Source organism: Crocuta crocuta, unplaced genomic scaffold (genome assembly GCF_008692635.1).
Source record: "Crocuta crocuta isolate KB4526 unplaced genomic scaffold, BGI_CrCroc_1.0 scaffold301, whole genome shotgun sequence".
NCBI lineage: Eukaryota > Metazoa > Chordata > Mammalia > Carnivora > Hyaenidae > Crocuta > Crocuta crocuta.
The window spans coordinates 1,589,379-1,610,717 of NW_027527544.1; the positions used below are offsets into that span (position 1 = coordinate 1,589,379).

The 21,339-nt window shown below is 40.9% G+C and overlaps 1 protein-coding gene across 1 annotated transcript in view; it reads right to left on the reverse strand.

The window, feature by feature from the left end:
- Positions 1 to 20,693, reverse strand: part of LOC144232367 (X-linked retinitis pigmentosa GTPase regulator-like) — a 53,499-nt gene extending 32,806 nt beyond the window's left edge. Inside the window, exons 1-9 of the mRNA XM_077765202.1 lie at positions 20,686 to 20,693; positions 16,283 to 16,408; positions 15,485 to 15,577; positions 14,048 to 14,110; positions 11,927 to 12,103; positions 10,501 to 10,650; positions 7,690 to 7,848; positions 3,320 to 3,475; positions 224 to 353 (exon numbers count right to left, since the gene is read on the reverse strand). Coding sequence (XP_077621328.1) covers positions 224 to 353; positions 3,320 to 3,475; positions 7,690 to 7,848; positions 10,501 to 10,650; positions 11,927 to 12,103; positions 14,048 to 14,110; positions 15,485 to 15,577; positions 16,283 to 16,408; positions 20,686 to 20,689 — 1,058 coding nt within the window. The 5' untranslated portion in view covers positions 20,690 to 20,693. The remainder of the gene's footprint in view (positions 1 to 223; positions 354 to 3,319; positions 3,476 to 7,689; positions 7,849 to 10,500; positions 10,651 to 11,926; positions 12,104 to 14,047; positions 14,111 to 15,484; positions 15,578 to 16,282; positions 16,409 to 20,685) is intronic.
- Between the last annotated feature and the right edge of the window lie 646 nt (positions 20,694 to 21,339).

Consider the following 21,339-nt stretch of genomic DNA (forward strand, 5'->3'; position numbering starts at 1 on the left):
GTCCCGATCAGGGCGAAAAGGAAGATGCGGAAAGGAGGGCAAGTAGGAAAGGGACAGATCTTCCAAGTGGCACGATGTCTGACGTTTAGCTTTTAGGAAACGAGTATACTGATTAGACATAGCCATGGTATTCTTTTATACAAATATAAAATTACTCAGCTTCTATGAAATACCAAAACTCAAATACTGGAATATGAAAATGTAAACAGGCAAATGTGGTGCCCTTACCAACTGAACTATAAATCTCAAAAAATGAGAACACAAAGTGGGAGTGAACTGATTGGTAAAGTTCTCCAGTCCGAGGCCTAATTTTCCATATCGACCATCTCCACAAGTATACAGAAGACCTATATCTAAAATGCAAAAAAAGAGAGAAAGGATTATAAAAGTCTTACTTATATGGATCTACTTGTAAATAGACAAGTATATTTACTTACATTGCGATTGTGATTTTTCCCTCAAATTCTGTACCGATTTTACTCTGATTCACTATTTCTACACCCTATGTGGCCTCTGTGGTCCTGCACGTAACGTGAGGCAATAGATACTCTGAGAAAAATCACTAAGCCCGTGGCGGTTTGTGAATTTGAAGCTGGTCGTGCGAGGCACTGTGTGCAACAGCAGCAACCCAGTGTAAGTGCTCTTGTGAAGGACACCAGATTCTCAAGGGGAAGGAGATTTTTGTATTCTGATCCCCTATGTTACAATACAATCTATTTTTTCCCCCTCAGCTCATTGATTACATCAGGGCTTCTCAACCTTGGCACTACTGACATCTGGTGTCAGAGAATTCTTGGCTGTGCAGTCCATCCTATGCTTTGTGGGTGTTTAGCAGCATCCATGGCTTCTACCTACTAAATGTCCAGAAAACACCCTGCCTCTGCAGTTGGGACAGTAAAAAATGTCTCCGGACACTGTCACGTGTCCCAGGGGGATAAAATCACCACCAGTGGAGAACTACTGGCTTAGATCGATCCAACTGTCTCTCTTACTAATTCAGCTCCTGGGTGGCAGAATGCCACTGAAGGATGTGCCATAAACCAACCAGGCGGACTGGTCCCTATGCCAATAACTGAGGACCCCTCCGTAGCTGGGCCCATGACAATGAGGAACCACCTGGCTGCTTCTGTCCAGTTAACCCACTGCCACAGCAGCTATTCTGAACCTTCACTCCTCTTCTCAAGCCCTCCTTCACATCTTCTCCCTTTGGTGGGGGAAAATGCCGTGGAAGCAGAAGGAACGGGGGCCAGGCTGGGTGCATAGGAGGGGATTTCCTTCTAGTGTGGGGGTTAGGAAGGGCTTTCAAAGTGAAACCTAAAGGACAATTAGGGTTTTAGCTGGAAGAAAGGAGCACATCTGAAGGCTCTGAATCAAGAGAAAGTGTAACACAGTCAAGAAGCTGAAAGGCAACAAGTGGTAGGAGGTAAGTCTGAAGAGGTTAGAAGAAACCACACCACAGAGGATCCTATTAGTTCGTATTAAGAATTTGTAAACTCTGTCTTAAGGGCAACAAAGTGAATGAACGGTTTTGAGCTAGGACATGGTAAGATCTCATTTGGGAACTTCTAGTTAAGATGGCAAAGTAATGTCATCCTAAGAAAATTCAAGAGAACTAAATGAAAAGTGATGAGAAATAATAACATTATGCAGTAAAGTGTCAAGTTCAAAAATTAATACAAAAGACAGATTCCCCATAAATAGGCAATAACCAGCATTTAGACCCCAAACTTAGACTCTTGTAATAATACTTAATATTAGCTAATTTCCTTCCTTTAGATACACTCCTTATCATCCTTTTCCCTTCTTCTTCTTCTTTGGACTCCTTAGTTCCTTATCCAAAGTGCTTTTTAGGCTTTGTGTTTTAACTTGATGATCTATAGCCAGAAAAAATAAACTCTGATCCAAGCTACCTGATTGTACTTCCAGCTTGAGAGCTGTTTAAAACATAAGCCGCTGGCTACATAATGGGGAACTGGCAAGAAGCTACAGATAACTCACTGCACACCTCTCACTAGTCCTGGAAGAAAAACAATGCATAACACCTCTCCCCTGAGGAGGCTTCATGAGCAAACAGGCAAACCAACTTAATGTTCAATTATTTGGGCTATGACTTCTTCCATCAGGAGGAAAGGTAGTATCAAAGTTTAACCAAATAATCTAACTGTATGTTAGATGATCCATAAAAACTATGTATTTACCATCAATGGCAATTTAGAGTTGATGAAAAACAGCAATAAGGACAGTGAAATGGACATTAAGAGCCTGCAGTAAGGGATACATATGAATAATAATTCTTTATGTCCTATATAGTTCTCTTTCATGCTACATTGACAAGGACATCGATACTTGAAAATGGGCAGGTAGTTCTTTCTGAAAGGCTCTTTGGGGAAGAAGGAACAGTGTATGGTAGTACATCGTATTTGCAGATTACTAGTTCCCCCAACTAGGTACCATGAGATGAGCTCCATTTAGCAGTAGCTTTTTTAGAAAGAAGGAAACAAATATGGAAATACCACTATCTGGTTTATTTCAAAACACTGTATGATTTCTGCCTTTTTATGCTCACTTCATTTTCAGATAGAAATGTGAGCTGGAAATAGTGAAATTACAGAGCTTTTCATTCCAGAGCAATTACAATTGTGGAGTATATCAATTATCTACAGGTAAAGGGAGGCAGTCATTTCTAGAGGAGAATCTTATATTGAGTCCGTATTAGCAGCACATAGTTTCTACGGTTGAGAAGTAGGTGCAAAGCAGTATCTCCATGGATAATGGAGAAAGTACAGAGCGGAAGATCTCGAGGACTCAGGTGTCCACTTAGTGGCCTTTGAGGCACCCTTTCATCACTGTGGAGAAAGTAGCAGAGGCACTCCTGAAAACGCCTCCTTGTGGCAAAAGCTTCATAGGAACTGACTTGGCCTGAATATAGCTGTGTCCAACTGAACATGGAGATTGTTTTAAAGTAAGTTCTTTCTTGTAAGACTTTTCCCTCTGTCCTGAGCGGAGTTAAGAGCCTGCAAACTGATGCAGTTTCTAAAAGATTCCAGCTTTCTGCCAAGTATAATTCTACAGTCTTACCTCTGACAGCACTGACTTGTCTTGAGGTTCTAAATCTTTGGATCATTTACACTGATTTTAAGTTGAACCAATATTAAAAAAGAGTTTACAGCTTCACACTTTGGCATGTTAAACAAGAGCTTTCATTGTCTCAGTTATTGATTCCTTTGCCTAAGTTAGATACATTTGTTCCACATAGTTTTTATTTTGTACTAAAGCATACCCAGTTCTAGAACTATGTAACAGAAATTCTCATATGTACCTGTTATCAGAGCTGTGTGATTTTCTCCACAGGAAATAGAACTTATTTTCTGATCCTTAATTTGCTCAATGACTGTGGGTACTGAAGTTTCAAAAAGAAAAGTACCAAGACCCAGCTGACCAAACTGTCCCAGTCCAAAGGTATACACGGCTTTCTCTGAAAGGGAACGAGCAAATATAAGAAAAGGATCGCAGAGAAGCAGACGCTGGCACCATTATAGCTACAAAAACTGTCACATTCAAACTTTTATGATGAGAATTAAGTGTCTCTGAAATATCCATATAAGAACACCCAATACACATTCTCAATGACAAAGGCAGAGAAAAATGACAAGGCACACAATTCTAAAAGTTATAGCATAGGCCTGGTTTTATCTTTTACATATAACCATAAAAAGAATTGCTAAAGACACAAAAGTCAGTGAACTACCTAACACGTCCCTATAATTAGCACTCAGCTCTTTAAAAATTGCATCAGTTGTCATTAAGCTAATTCTTTTCATTGCCTTAAAATAAAAAAAAAATGAGTAGTGCTGTCTATAGAAAAACTTCTTACTTTTCAGAAGGAGTTTAACAGAATAAGCTATTTTGTAAAACAATTTCAGAGCAGAATTTGCATGAGAATTACAAGTCACCAGGACCCCTGGGAGCCTCAGTCCCTTAAGCATCCCACTTCTGCTCAGGTCATGATCTCAGGTCATGAACTCACAGTTGAGTTTGAGCCCTGTGCTGGGCTCTGTGCTGACTGCTCAGAGCCAGAGCCTGCTTCGGATTCTGTGTCTCACTCTCTCTCTGCCCCTCCCCTGCTCGCACTCTGTCTGGCTCTCTCTCTCAAAAATAAATGTAAAACACCAAGTGCCTATCTCTAGCTGGCCAAGAATTACTCTAGTTTGCGTGGGCTGTCTGAGATGAGCCTGGGAAATGACGCCATTCTGGCAGCCTGAATCAGGCTACAGAAGTTTTGCTCTTGACCTTGTTGGGCTCACTCTCAAGTACTTGAATGATTAGCAGTGAAAATAGTTTCCATTTTTTAAAAAATGACTCTTTTACTTAAGGATGTTACATATAGCAACTAATATGTTTTTGGTCATATCGCCTTTGTAACATTGAACAATGTAATTCGATGCTGATTAATAATACCCTATTAGGAAAACCCATTTTATTAGTCGGCTTCATATCAATATTATTCTGATTTCTCGGAATACACTTGATCACATGACTAGTAACTTGTTGCCCTGTAGAGATCCTGAGTTTGTCCAAACATAATCTAGAGAAGTTAAGGTAAATTCTGACTTTCCTTGGGATCCAGACTTCACTGTGGACCCCATGTTATAAGCAGGACTTCCTCGTCTGTGGGGAAGGCTGTGGACAACAGACCAGATTACATCTATCACTCTGCCTCACTCGGTGCATCCCGAGTTCCGGGCTGACACTTTCTCAACAGGAGTCCACTGTCTCCCTGAGTCTAAGGAGAAACTAATCATACCGTCGCTACAACCAGTTGTTGTATTTTCTAACCTACTACAGTCAATGTAGAAATATTATGCTTTAAATAAATTCATCAACAATGAACTAATTTAAATTATCTTTAAAGTATTTTAATGAATTATACCAAAACAGCTTTTAAGGTCAGGGTTACAGACAAAAGGTAAAACAATGCTAATGCTAGGGAGGGCCCCCCATAGAATCACCTAATCCAAGCCCTTTCTTTTAGTGAAGGGAATGATCTGCAATGGATGGTTAGCTATTCTTTCCTTTAAGGTCTTGCACAGTGCTCTGTAACTCTTAAGTATTCAATTTAGTACTTAGTCAACAATAATCAATACATGCTTCAGGTCCATTTCTTCATCAGTTAGGACTACACATCTCTGTCCACACTGTACTCCAGGATACAGGCTTCTCACCTGGGCTGGATCATAATAAAGCTCTGACAGGTCCATGGAGATACGTGAAAAACAGGTAAAGTAGTGACTTTTCCATACAGATCAATGCATATATTTAAGAGGGTGTGTTTTACAGTAGAATTGAGAGTTTATGAATATTTGTTTTGAAATGCCCCTTATTTATGATATAATGGTGGAAAGCTTGTATTTTTTATGCAATGTCCATATTTAGCCAATGCAAATGAGAAGATGGCCAGTATCTGTTGGTCCTCATATTCTTTTAAAAAATTTTTTTTTAATGTTTATTTATTTTTGAGAGAGAAAGAGACAGACTGCAAGCGGAGGAGGGGCAGAGAGAGAGGGAGACCGAGAATCCAAAGCAGGCTCCAGGCTCTGAGCTGTCAGCACAGAGCCCGACGTGGGGCTCAAACCTACGAACCGTGAGATCATGACCTGAGCTGAAGTCGGATGCTTAACCAACTGAGCCACTCAGATGCCTCTGTCGGTCCTCTTACTCTTTTCACAAAATTAAAAATTTTAAATACTTTACTGCTCGTGAGATCCCAAAGGCTACAAAAATCTAGAGAGAACAATTTCTGGCAGCATAGTTTTTAACTTCAAAATTAAATCCACAAAAAGATAAATTTCTATAATACTGCAAGAAAACATCACACTTCAGGACATTTAAAAATTTTAAGTATAATTAAGAGTATTATAGATTATATGGGTGCTCGTTTTATATAATGGTATTTTATAATATATGGTTGAATGACATATTATATAATTCATATTTGTCTCCTTTAGAATAAGCTTCAATCTCCTAATAAATTCTATCTATAATCTTTGTATAAACTATAGAAAATATATGACATATAAAGAATAAGTTGTATTTTTCCCTATAGAATACATTTCAGATAATTTACAAAGATTAATTTCAAAGTTTAATTCCTAGAATAAATCTTTTTGTTTGTTTGTTTGAGGGAGAAAGAGAGAGCATGTGCATGGGGTAGGGGCATGGAGAGGGAGAGGGAGAGACAGAGAATCTCAAGCAGGCTCCATGTCCAGCACGAAGCCACACGTGGGGCTCACTCTCATGACTCACAAGCTGAACTGAAATCAAAGGCTGGATGCTTAAATGACCGAGCCACCNGAAAAATATATGAAAATTCATTTTGTTGGCAGAAATTCAAAGAAATCTTAAACCCCAGAATTACTTCCGAAATTTAGAGTGGAGATCTTGGAAAAAAGTTATTGCTAACTTGGAAAAAAGACCCCATCTGGGCACTGTAATTCTGGAAAACCACAGCTTACTAAGCATGACCGGGACTAGAACAAAAGTCAAGGCAAAGTGATAGAAGGGAGGGAAATCTAAAGGTAAAAAGTCGCTCAATCACCTTGCAATGTTAAGCATATCATCTAAGAATTGGATATCATTCAAAATTTGTCTAGAATGCTGCTAACTTTGGGTTACTGAAGATTAAGTGGTAACTTCAGAAACTTCACTTCTTTTTGACCAAAAAGAACCCATAATAACTCACTGACTATATTATCTGTGTACTATTCGTCTTAAAGAATCTGATGCTGAACAAATTTAGGGGCAGCAATTTAGTAGCGTATTATCAAGTAGCACATATATTTCACCGGACTGACTAGGATCCTGAAAAGTGACATGTCATACCAAATACAAAATTCGGAAGCCACAAGTGACATTGCTATTAAGCCTCTAACTTTCTTCTATTATCTAGAATTTAAAATCTTAACACGTTTTGACGAATTACTACAACAGAACCCAAAAACCACAAAGAAATTACCACCTTTTACATTGTGAATATCACAAAGAACACCAATGATATGTAGAAAATTGCATGAACAGGAAAAAGAAAATACTTCAGGAAAAATAATGTCAATTTTAGATAAATATAGACTATACACATACATACATACACACACACACACACACACAAATGAGGAAAACGGTTTGTCCTTGAAAACAAGCTAAAAACAATGTTAACCACTGCCGTTAAGGGTGTTAAGATCATGAAAATGTCCATCATGTCAGCAAAAATAATTCAACAAGATTCATTTTTTTCTACTTACAAATTTCCTCCACAGGCCAGGAACGTGTATGAACTATGGAAATCAAAGATGGGGATCCTAATGAAAACCAGATGCAAGGCCAGCCTATGTGAGGTATCTTAGACGTTCAAGCTCATAGAAGCACAGATTAGAATGGTGGTTGCTGGGGTTGGGATGGGGAAAGGGTTGCAGCTTATCAACGGGTATTAAGTTTCAGCTACACGGGGTAAGTTCTAGAGATGGCTGTGCAACATTGTGCCTTGAGATAACGATACTGTATTACAGACTTGAAAATCTGTGGAAAGGGTGGGTCAGATGTGAAGCTTTCTTATGACAAGAAAACAAACGTAAATGGTTTTTTTCATTAGCCACCACAGAAAGTTGGGAACGGAGCAGCAGGCTCCCCACGTACCTGTGAGAACCACAGTGTGCCCTCCACCGCAAGCTACCTGCACCACCTTCTCAGGAATTCCGGGCACTGCCTGGGGCATCCTGTGGTTGCAAAGCAGCTGATTGGGAAGACCTAACTTCCCACTCTCTGGTTCTCCAAACGTGTACAGTTTTCCCTCCGCTATCGAAGGAAAAGAAAAGTAGTCAGTGACGACAGACGTACGTACAAAACACTGGTCTTTGGGGCACACGTTCTCATGTTCAACTAAAAATGCAGACAATGACAAATTGATAATTTAACCCTTCTTGAGATATTTTTACTGTGTGGTAAGGCAATAAAGCAAAGGTTTTCTTTGCCCTTTGATTATTCAAATCCAAAATGTTCATGAATTCACAACCATCCACTACTGATGAGCTAGAAAGATTTTAGCTCTTTCACAAAACATAGAGAAGACCGTCTTACTTCCATTTACTTTGAGTAAAGCGAAATGACTAGACGTTAAGCCCACATAAGGACACGGATTTGTCTTGTTCACTTTGGTATTCCAAGAACCTAGCAGTGTCCAGTATGTGAAATATTTAACGAACACTTGTTAAATGTTTTTATGAAATTTGTTTTAAAAAACTCATTTATGTGTGAAATAAATAGGCTGAGTAAGCCTCAAGATAGCAGATTTTACTGAATTAGACGGTACTTTCTCCAGAAGGATTCTCTTATCTAGGAACTCATGATGTTTAGTCATGGTCTTGTCCGTACTAATACTATTGACTTGCTTCTGTTATACTTACCACACTAGGACCATGAGCTTCCTGAAAGCAAGTACATTTTTTTTTATCCATTTCTGTGAATGGATAATAATAACTGAATTCTATAAGGCAGAAATTTAAAAACCTTTGTAGATATGTAATGTTATCTGACACGGAACATATCACCGATGGCGTGAGGAAAGAGGGAGCAGTACACCTGATTGCTTATTACTTGCATGTGTTCAAGAGAACCATGATTGAATACTGACCAACCCCCCGGAACGTGGCCCTTGGAGTGCTCTTCACATTAGGGCTTGATATTTTTGTTTTGTATGCCTGGAGCACTGAGTTATGGCAGCTTGGGTCCTTAGGGCACCTGGTTTCATTGTCGAGGGACCTGAGTTTCAGTTGCTGTGACTACTTGCTAGAAGGTTATTCCTACACAGCCAGCCCCCCACAAAGAAGCCTAAGACCCTGAGAATACAGTGGGCTTCTCTGGGCAGGGACATCACACACACATCCCTGTAGTTCACCGCCAAAGAGAAAGCATGTCCTATGCAGCCTCAGAAGAGGAAGGACTAGGGAGTGTATTCTCCAGCTGTTACTGCTCTATATCCTTCGCTGTAATAAATCTGTATGGTACGGGAGCTATATGTTGACTTAAAAATTTTTTTTTTTTCCATTCTAATCAACGTAGTGTTGTATTAGTTTCAGGTGTACTATATAGGGAGTCAAAACTTCCATACATCACCCGGCGCTCATCACAACAACTGCACACCTTAATCCCCTTCCCCTCTTTCACCCATCTGCCCCCCACACCTCCCCTCTGGTAATTATTGGCTNTCCACTCAATAAAGCTGTTTTTAAAAAGGCATAAAAACAAAACAAAAAAAGCTCCGTGTAATGCCTGCTGGTTACGATGAGCAACTCCCCTTGTTTTCCTACTGGTAGAAGCAGAGTTTGGTCATAACACTGAATCTGGCCCTTTTATTAAAATCTAAGTATAAGACAATGCTTTTGCCTGGAGTTTTTGTTTGGACTGCTTTTCCATTTATGTGCGTTTTTGTTTGTCTCATAAAGTGAGCACAGACTAGAGCAACCCTAGAAGCCTGGAAATCGCCAGTAAGTTGGTAGGTAGCACTGCCCCAAGGAATACAACTCATTGTTCATTCACTCACTCCCTCATTTGGTGATATTATTATTAGTTTGTTCGAGAGACACAAACTGATACAGTGGTGAACAATGCCAGGTGAGTTGGAGTTTGCCCTCTCTTGGTACCATGATGCTACCAAGTCATTGGTAGATCTGGGGGCCACTGGGATGGGTCAATCAGCACGTTCTAAATCTGAATCTAAGGTGCACGGAAAAAGGAGTGAATGTATAAAACAAAGATTTCAAGATATCTAAGAGGGGCCACGAAACTATATTTTCTCTAGGTGTTTTTGTGCTTAGAAAAACCACCAATAAGATGGAAGGATCATACGCCAATACTCCTAGTGTAGGTGCAGATTATAACATTCTAAATATTTTAACTAAGGCAGAAAGGGTTGCCAGGGAGCCCCGGAAAGGAAGAGATTGTGGATACGGAGCAGAGTCCCAGCAAAGGAAATCATATCCCATCCTCAGCAATCTTCTTTTTCCATCTCCCCTATATCCCTGTTCTCATACTGAAAGCCTGGGACTCCCTTGCTGAAATGAAAGCAAATTATCAGGACAAGAGTAGAGCAGGTCAAAGCACACAGGTGAGTGCACCCAGGGGAAAGTGGCCCATAGGTCTCATTTCGAACGCCGAGGAATCCAAGAAGTTTGAGAACCAAAGTTGAGAAGAGTTTGTAACATCTACGTTTTGTTTTTCTCACAGACCGGATATCCACTAAGAAGTTGACATGTCAGAATGAGTTTGAAATGATAAACTCTTATCATTAAAATGGGGAAACACTGTGACCCAAAACAGACCAAAATTATTTCATTACATAGACTGCCACGGCCTCATTTCCAGAGAACGGTGGAACGTTGGCTCATTTTACTACTGAGTAAACACTCTGAAATGGGGGGACCATGATAAATCCAAAATGTCCTATCTTACTTGTTACAAAAGCTGAATGGTAATATCCACAGGATATCCAGGAGATAGGCTTCCCAACGGTCACTTGCTGAGGGACACACACATTAGTTAGATCTTTTAACCCAATTTGTCCTTCAGAATTGTCACCCCACATAAAGAGCTCTCCGTCCTCTATAAAGAAAACACAGGAGGAAAAAAGGGTTTAAGAGGTAGCAAGGCTATCAAGTCACTGTATTTCCAACACACCACTGATTTTTTAATTTGGAAAAACTACATGGTTTGAGAGAAAAGCAGTACTAAGGCACTGAAAAACTAGCTACTTAAGAGTTCAATTTCCATTATGAAATGCTTCTGTGAAGCTTAAAGGACAGAAAATAATGTGAGGCAAATCATGTCCATATTTTGATCTCATGAGCAAAGACAGAATCTTCTTCCCTACGATAACCTTTTCTTAGTTTACTGTCTCTAAACAGAAAATGTTTCTTCCTTCCAAGCAGTCTGCCTGCAACTGAATGACAGTGTGAGCGCCACTGGACATCTTCTGGGCAAGCCCTAGGTCAAAAAGGGCCTGGAGGCGCTCGCCCTTGAGAACAGTGTGAAAGTGAAGTGTTAAAGGAAGACAAAAAAATATATACAGAAATCTATTTCACTATTTTTTTTATAATTTATACTTGAAAACATGTAACACAGCTCCAGAGAATGAGGACATACAGCATCTCCGAAATAAGTTTGCTTATGTTCTTTCTGATAAGGGTTTCGATGGAAGAAAAAGTTAAGCTGGGTGTGATCCTTTAGAAAGGAAATTTTCAAGACTTATGTCTTTTCATTAATTTAATTTTTTTTTTAAATCTTTGAAGTGGTGTAATAATAAGGCAAATAAAAGGAAAACTGAGAATAAGAACCAAAAGAAGGACTTTGGAACGCTAAGTGGATGGCAGACAGGGCTGAAGGCAAGGGGCTGGGGCTCCGAGCCCGGCCTTCCTGGCAGCCGGGAGCTGCGCGGGGCGTCCCGGGCTTGGCCGACTGGAGCCGACAGGCCCATCGGCAGCCTCCTCACAGGCACCAGGTAGATCTTGGCTCCAATTTTAAAGGCATTTCTCAAATGGGCTTTTGAGAGTGAGAGAGAGGCCAGAGAGATACAATGGGCATTACAGACTGTATTTTAATAACATACATCCTGTACATTTCCATGTTTCTGACAGCAACTTTATTAAAGCTGCAAGTATAACTTTCAGAATAAAATTAAGATAGTCTTTAAGAACATCTAAAGGAGTAGATGGACAGCAGAGCAGCTAAGTGTGTGTTTACATCTGACTCTAAATAAACACGCAATTGTAATGTATGTCATGACTTAAAAGTTCGATTTTAAATGTCTTCTGGAAACACACAGTTACTGAAAGAAAATTAAACCAGCAGTGCTGTCGTCAGTTTACTAAGTTGGTATAACCTGGTCTAAAGGAAAGGAATGGATCCCATTTTNAAGTGTTAGATCCAGCAGAGAGCTGTTTAATCTTATGTTGGGAGGTAAAAAAACTAATTAGATGAAAAGTGCTTCTCTGTTCGGTGTCACCAAGTCCCAGCTGCCCTTCATTATTTCCTCCAGTTGCATACACTTTGCCTCCTTCTGCACACAGAAAAGAAAACATCAGTATACCATAGTCACCATCTTTATTAGACGGGCCAGTTAGCAGATATTTCCTCTGCTAACAGTGAAGAAAGCTGAAAGCTGACATTATCCTACAATTTGGTGAACTTCAATTCATTGTCAAAACTGAAGCAAAACAAGCAAGGTTCTACATTTTTGTGAGATTTCTTAAGTAGCTCTAGAGCTTCAGTAGCAACTGAAAGGCGCAGAATGTGAGGAATGTATTTTCTTGCTAATGTAGCACTTTATTAATTCAGAGCAAAAAAAGAGGAAAGTAATTTCCAAATTAATTTATAATCCAAATCCAACCATTTTAAGAGATGTGGTTCATTAATTTTAACTTCCATACCCATTAAAGTTAAGATATAATATGTAACAAGTAAAATGAGGCAAAACCAAAAAGAGTATCATTAGAAACATGAAAACTCTATGCTGTGTAATTATTTTGATTTTCGAGCTAAACAGGAAGGCAGTATAGTATTGGGTTTAGGAGAAAGGACTGGAGAGCCAGATTTCCTGGGTGTAACTGCTGGTTTGCCACTTAGCAGCTGTGTGAGCTATAGCACGCTGTACTTAACCTCTCAGTGGCTCATTTTCCTCATCTGTAAAACGGGGATAAAAATGCTGCCTACTTCCCAGAGTTGTCATAAAGATTAAATTAGCTGACATAAAATTCTTAGAACAGCACTTGGCTCACTGTAAGTACTATATAAATGCTTGTTGCTTTATTAATTAAATATGAAGTATATCATGCCTAGATAATAAAAATTGCCAGTAAGCTCTAAAGTAATGAAGATTTTTTAAAACCTACATGCATTAAAAATTAGTCATAAAAAAGCACATGAAATTAAATTACAGGGGAAACGAAGGGCAAAATAAGCCTGAATTAGTAAAAATTTAGTTATGTATTATTTTAGAAAAAAAAATGAAACCTAACTGAGGAACCAAGACTAGCTTTCAAATGGAACATACTAGAAGGCCAAGTGGAATTGGACCACACAATTAACACATATGGCGTGAATGAGAGCTGGTGGAATGCTAAAGCAGTTCAGAGAGCTGTATGAGTCAAAGTTGAATAGCCACAGAAAGTTCCATGGAAGAAGACTTATACCGGATCTTAAAAGGTACAAACCTGAATAAGAGAAAGACATTTCAGTGAGGAAGATGTATGAATGAGGGCACAGAGCTGAGGAGCAGCTGGAGGCAGTGAGAATAACCTGAACACGGAAGGTGTGGGGAGGAAGGGAGGCAGGAAAGGCGGCTGGGTGATGGGTGCCTGAGTTTCCATTTGCTCTTGCAGCATTTCTTCGAAAGGATGACTCTCTCCCCATTGGGTTGCCCTGGCCCCTTTGTCAAACGTTAGTTGGGCACACGCATGTGGGTCTACTTCTGGACTCTGTTTTGTCCCGTGACTCACTGTCCCTCTTTTTGCAAGTAGCCCACTGTCTTGATTACTGTGGCTCTACAGGTCTTGAAATCAATAGTGCTAGTCCTCCAATTTTGTTCTTTTCAAAACTGTTTTGGCTATTCTACGTCCTGTGCTTTTCCATATAAACTTTAGAATCATCTTGTCAGTTTGTGCGCGCGCACACACACACACACACAGTTTGGATTTTCACTGGAATTGTGCTCACATCAATAGCCTTTTGGGGACGGCTCCCACTCACCCTCAGAAAAGAGGGAAGTGCAGGACAGGAGATGCCGCCCCTTGACAATCTAAGAAAAGATTTTCTTCAGTCATTTAACATTGATCTACATATTTTCAAAGGCAAACAAGTGTGCTAACCATTTACGTTTTTAAAAACCCTAATCTTACTGTTGCCAAGGTGCCATTTCTATCAATTTTACAAAGTCACAAACGTTACTGGGGCGCAACCTCAGTCCTCAGATCCGGCAGGAAGGCGTACAGATTGAATACTACACCTGTTGAGACTAGGGTGTGGTTCCTTCCACAGGCAGCGAATTTCACTTTTTCAGGTTTTAAAGCTAAAAATATAAAAAGACAGGACAATTAAACTCTTTTATGGTTATGAAAATGATAAATAACCCAGGTCCAAGGGTAACTAAGCAGAAGTGAGATTTAAACCCCGGCCTGCTGACTCCCCAGTAGGTGCTGACTAATGAACAATTCAGGACTGGCGGTGCATCACAGTAACCAGCGGAGCTTTGAGAATGCAGACAGCTCAGCCCGCCCCTGGAGAACTTACACCAGTAGGTCTGAGGTGCGGCCCAGGCATCTGCATATTTTTTAAAACTCGGCAGGTACTTAGTAAGTACTGAGGTCCACTGCGCTGTTAGGATGCCTCCTCGCCAACCTCAGCCATTCCCTAATCTGCCGTCAAGCTTGCCTTCTACCGCACACGATGAGATGCTCCAAGTCCCATGGTCACAGGCATACACCCATGTTAAAGTCCTTCACTCACTCATTTACATATTCAAAAAAGATTTACAGAATATCTCCTAAGTGCGCAGCAGAGGGGCTGCAAAGATCACCAGGACAGAGCCTCTGGTGTCAAGGATCTCACAGTCTGGACAATGCTGTCACCTCATCTGTCAGACAGTTGAGAGTAAAGATCATGAGGGCTGTGAATAAACCCAGGGTTTAGGAGACTGTGCTCCATCAATGCTTTTTGACCAAGTGGAATACTGTGAAATTAAACATGTGGCTAGGAAGTTAAAGAACACTGCTCTGGTCACATCCCAGGGAATCTCCATCATCCCTCAGGCTTAGCTGATGTCCACAGGTCATGACCAAACAGAAGCTTTGCACATAATGCCATGAAAGCTTTGTAAAGGTGTGATACACCCACGTTTTCCGGGACAGTCCTGATTTAAATTAGTTTGTCCTGTTCTTGTAAAAACGCTAGGAGTAATCAATGCCTAGTCCCGATGTCCCGCTCAGCACATCTACTCACTATATACAGCAGGGTAAGGTAGGACTTCTAAAGCCAGCAGTTACATAAAACCATGATGTCTACAAATCGTAACAAATGAGACAGAGCTCAAGACTCTAATATATTGTATTGCTCGTTCTTTGTATATACAGTAACAGTAATATTTGAGGTTTACAAACAGGCAAAATAAAAGGATATTCAAGTGCAATACTGAAGAATCATTACTTCCTTTGTGGTCTTTGGGTTTAAAATCAACGTGATGCTTAGACCCTAACATATAAAAGTAGTTCAGAATATCAAATGAAAAATAAAGTTAAATACCAGTAATAGTCAAGTAAATACTGGAGAATAAAAGAACTAAAGGCTTTATTATTTGTAACATGATATTAAAGAACGTCACAATCAGCATAAAAGTACTGTAGGTAGCTTAAGTATTTCAAGCAATAAAAAAGAAAAGACCCCAAACCTTTGACACACGTTGGCTTGCTAACAGTTGACCTGGATCCTAATCCTAACTGGCCCCAGTTGTTACTGCCAAACATGTAAAGTTTATTATTTCCTGGGGGGAAGAAAAAAAGACATAAGAAAGTGAAGCCTTTCCAACATAAAGTGATGGGAGATGAAGTCATCACAAAGCAATAAAAAAAGCTATACTTAAGAATTGTACTGCTTTTCCATGTTGAAACCGGTTACCTTGCCCAGGTTAAAATGAATTATTTTAGGGGCGCCTCGGTAACTCAGTCGGTTAAGCCTCCGACTTCAGCTCAGGTCATGATCTCACGGTTCGTGAGTTCGAGCCCTGCGTCAGGCTCTGTGCTGACAACTCAGAGCCTGGAGCCTGCTTCGGATTCTGTGTCTCCCTCTCTCTCTGCCCCTCCTCCACTCATTCTCTCTCTCTCTCTCAAAAAATAAGTTTAAAAAAATTATTTTAAAAAATTAAAAAATAAATAAAATGAATTGTTTTAACTGTCCATCTACAGGTTACCAGATTCTGTTAGGTGTAGAAAGTTTCCAAGATTATACAGTAATCACTTTTGATGACACAGATACATTAAAATAAATTTATTCCAAGAAAGTAGTGTGTATGGAAAATCATATTTAAATATACTCAGGGAATTTAAAATTTCAAACACTCTTGATGAATAGAATTATCAAGAATTCTTTGGTAAAAGGGAAAAACACGCTTCTGGTAAAGCAAAATATGTATTCAACATGTTTCAAACACAGCAAATCTCTGAGATACATTTAGGATTTCAATACTAACCTGTAATAACTGCAGTGTTTTCATTTCCACATGAAAGAATTATAGGTATATCATGTTTAAACCAGAATTTGCTGGGAATATTTTCAGCAAATTTGGTTTTTCCAAATGTAAACACAGCACCCGAATCTGCAAAAACATACGACAGTTTCTATTTTACAACTGTTACTATGTTGCCTGTTACTAAAACACGTTTTCAGTAATTTAGCTGTACCGATTCCGTGTCTCCTGACCTCTTTGCTTCCACTCCAGCACTGTTTACGGCTCTCCTTCTACCTTACTTCGGTCTTATTCCTCGGACTTTATTCGAGTTTTATTTATGAAATCTGCTAAATCAAATATTCATTACTCATTTACTGGTGTAAAATAATTTTTAAAAATCACGGCATTTCTCCATTACTAAAAGTCCTGCTGTCCCCACATGGACCATCTGCTCCCTGGAATGACCTGATGGAATTTGTGCCGCCGTTAATGCTCCTTAACACCTCATGGTCCCGCCCTCATTGAAGGCTTGTCTCCACCCTTAAAACAGGACAGTATCGTTTCATCATTAGCATCCTGTGGATACAGGCTGTGGAGATATAACGCTCTTAAATTAAGTCAGGAATACTACCTGATCTGCATAGTATTCACAAACTATTTTGGTCCAGTACCATTTTGGAGGGAGACCAAAAAATCCCTACCAGTTCCCAATAACCATTTAAACAAACACACACACACACACACACAGTGGCCAGATCCAGATTTTGAGGAAATCTCAAGAATAATCACACAGAAAGAAACTAATGGGTACCAAAAAGTAAAACATAGCAAGCATAAGTATTAACAAGATGTAATAATATACAAGAGACTAGGCATTGTGACAAATCTTTTGAGAACAATTGTGAGGCGTGACAGTTCTAACTGATAACTGAGATCTGAGAGGCCAGGTTCTAGAACAGGCTTCTGGGTTTTTCTAAAATGAATAATTTTAACTGTTTTGTCCTATTCTGGCTTCCCAGATAGCTGCCCTGATAGCCTCACCGCAAGGCAGGGTTTGGTGGCTCTGCTGTGTCCTTTGGTATCTCCCGTGAGATAGTATTGTCATTTGGTTTACTCTCTAGTGTCTCTCACTAGGCTGTGAAGTCCAGGAGGTCAGGAATCTAATCATGTAGGAGCCAAGAGCATGGCAGAAAACGCAATACATATTTATTTATCTCAGTGAATGCCTGATTTTGCTGCAATCCAGTGTTATTCTAAACTCTTGTTCTTGAGCCATTAGTGGGTCAGAAAATCAATTTAGTAGGTCACGATTATCATTTTTAAAGGGCTGTACTATAGAAAAGATCTGAGCGCATACCAAGCGGTTAGAATAAGCACTGCTTCATTAAACGTCTATTTCTGTTACACTATACATGTGGTACAGAGTCACAATGTCAAATGTATTTCTGGAATTCAGGGAAAAAGTATTAGCCGAGCACTCGATAACAGCTCCCGCTACATCATTTCTTACCCCACGCTCCCCTGGTCACCCACTCTTTACTGCATTCAATACACCACTGGGTCCCGGGGACCTCGAAGGACGACTTTGAGAAGTTTACAGGGAGATAAAAACTGCCCCTGCCTTCGAGAAACTCGTCGAAAGCTTGTTTTAAAAGAAAGAGAAGAAACACAANCCCATGCCGAAGGCGGTGCGGAGAGTCTGCGCCTGAACCCGGAAGGTCGAGGGGGAGACTCGGTGGGGTCTATGGCAGCTTCTCGGCCCCAACGCTGGCCGCAGAAGCCCCCCAGCTCCCCATTGCGACAACCCGGACATCGGCAACTGCCGCGTTCCCGGAAGNCAGTGATGCTTTGAAGATCCAGGCCCTGCCAGGACCCCTTAAGGGTAGTGGTGACAGACAACGCAAATATCACATGCGGTCTCACTCGGGCTGTGTGACACAGGCAAACGTCGACACACAACTGTAATAATACTAGTAATAAGTGACCGTCTATAACTGCACGTGAAATAGGCATTCTGTGAAACATCCACAAAACGCATTCGTATCCCCAGCATATAAATCGAGACATTGTATATACTAGATGCTCATTAAATCTTTATTGAATGAATGAGTCCTACTGCAGTCCTGTAAAGTAGTTAATGTTACTCCCTTTTATGGATGTGGACATTATACAATGGGGGAGAGCTGGGGTCTAGCTTAGCCAGCCCAACCTATGCTTTGAGTGTCCCCCTCTGTACTCCCACAGAAGGCGGCTGAGGTGTGCAATCTGCTACTGACAGAGAATGCTCAAAGAGATTCACCAACAGCCGAACACCATTGCTTTAGGATTCATCCAGAGATGCTATATTTTTCTACAGTCAGACTTTAGTTTCCCATGCATCATAAAACAAAGAGGCACAAAGCCATCTTACAGGAGGAGTAAATGTATGTACACGTAGTGGTCGTGGCCATGGGCTCTAGAAATAAACAAAGCTGGATTCAGGAATCTTGCCTGTACTAGAGCATGTTATTGGCTTTCTCAGGGAGTCTGATTAAAATGGGAAGGAGAGATTACACTACGCAATCCACAAACAATCATTTACTTTCAAAGCAAAGTGGGAGTTACCAAGAAAGTGTTTACGGGGGAGCACTGACCTGGTGTGAGAGGCTAAGAAATGCTTCTCTAAAGAAACGTCATTAAATCTAAGAACTGAAGAAGGAGAAGCAAGGAGAGGTGGGAGAGCTCTGGGCAGAAAGGAAATCGTGGGCCAAGGCTCATAAAAAGTGTAGCTCTTTCTAGGAGCTCCAAGACGTAACACTGACTCATGGTACAGTGGGCCTGTTAGGGACCTGAGATTTTATCCTAAGGACAATGGGAAGCCATCGAGGGGTTTTAAGCAATGAAGCACAGGATCAGCCATGTGTATTCCAGGGAGCATTCCGCCTGGCTGATCGGTGGGGAGTAAACAGGAGCGAGGAGGAGGGTTCAGAGGCTAGTGCAGATAACAGTCACCATGGCGTGGCAGATGATGTACTGGCAAATCTGGGGCGGGCAGATTTGAAAATATCTCAGCAGGTAGAATCAATAGGAAATGGTGTCTGACTCTTTCCTCGCAGGCAGTGCCGGGCTACCAAACAGCTCTTACAACAGCAGCCAGAGGGCCCTAAATTATGTTGGGAAAAAGCAGATATTCTTTATGAAAGCATCGTAATAGTCACTATGGGAAAATAAGAATTTCGAAAGACTTACTTTAGTTATGATATGCTTTAGGGTTGGTTTTTTTTTTTTAATTTCAAAAAGAGAAAGCACATTTTGCTGCCGAGCTCTCCAGAAGGTATTGATGTAGCTCTACTCCAGGGTTTCCAACGTAAGCAAATAGGGGAAGGGGGGTGCCGTTCACCAAGATGGGGAACACCAAGGAAAGAAACGGAAGGGTGGAGTAAAGTGGTGGGGTGGAGGGCGTCCATCCAACTGGAGGTGCCGAGCTGAGCAGCCAGCTGGCAAGTAGAAGCCCCAGATAGAGGCACACATTTGGGGGTGCATGGGTCTAGGTAGCNGCTGGGGTGAGAGGTGATGAAGGCCAACATTTAATGGCCCAGCAAGAGAGAATGAAGCCGAAAAGGAGAGAAGAAGCACAGAGGGAGGGCTGGACAGAACAGGGTTTGGACAGGAGGGGTGTGGTCAGTTGTGTCACGTGATGCTGAGAAATGAGGTAAAGTGAAGGCTGTCCACTGAATTTCACAATGCAGGGATCATCAGAAGTGCTGAAAAGAGGAGTTTGGTACAGTGATGGAGGAAGAAATAATACTGGAGTTGAGAGTGGGAGAAGCTGAGATAGACAAGTGAAGGTGAACACTTTAGACATAGGAGACGGAGATGGAATAGGAGAGAACAGGAGATAGTGTTTGGAGGAGGAAGGGGGGTAGATGGAGGGCTTCTGTTAACTTTGGAGAGACCTGAGAATGCTGAGGGGCAAACGGAATAGGAGAGAAAACACAGGTTCAAGAGTGTGAAAGAACCACCAATAATATAAGGAAGAGATAGCATCCAGATCTCATGTGGAGGGACCAGCCTTAGCTAGAACAAGAGACAGTACTTTTAGCATAACCAGAGGAAAGTTAGAAACCTTGCACATTATATCACTATATAGTAGATGATATCTATATAAAAGAGATACATATGGTATACGTATGTATCACATATGTCATATAACATATGATAATACTATCATCTATCTCAGAAGGTTATTGTGAGATATTAGATAATGCACATAGAACTTAAAGTACAGAGCCTGGACTAGAAAGTGACAGTCAGCAGTGTTAGCTATTACTAAAAAGGCAGAGTCGGCTTTGTTCCCTGCATCCGTATAACCCAGCCCATGCCGCATTGTAAGAAACACTCAGATCTCAGTGGCTTAACACAAACAAAAAATGTTTTTTCCTCACTCATGCTACATGTCCAACGTGGCTCAGTAGGAGGACCCGCTTTCACTGATCACTCAGGGGCCGGGACACCTGACAGAGGCTCAACAGTGTTCACAGAGGCACTATTGTGACTCCTGACCTCTTTGATTACCATAGTAGGTCAAGACGGAGAGAGGAAGCAGGAAATGAAGGGTTTCAGGCCAGAGGTGACACCTTTGGGCTTCTTAGAACCCACTGGCCGGATCCAATGCTGTACTCCTACGCACTGCAGGCAAGCGGGGAAATGTGGCCACATCCCTATAGCCCGATGGTCTCTGTGGAGTCACCTCCCTCATGCTGGAGAAGTGCCCCCTTCATGGCTGGCCAGCCTCAGGAAGTCATGTAGGTATACAGAAGTCATCGTACGTCTGACGCTATGCACAACTCTTGGATTTCCCCTATTAATTTTAGTTGTTTTTCATTTCTGGAGCATTTTGTGTCAACTTAAAAACAGAGGTGTGTACAAACAAGGAAGACAGTTGATGGATCATGCTTCCTCACTGAACCAATTCCTTTCTTGGCAGCAGTCAACGAAACTTCCAAGGCTTGCATTTTGACTCGGAAATCCCATAAACATATGCATTTATGAATCAGATTTTAATAGCTTCTTTGATTTCTGAAACTTTGTGGTGCAGC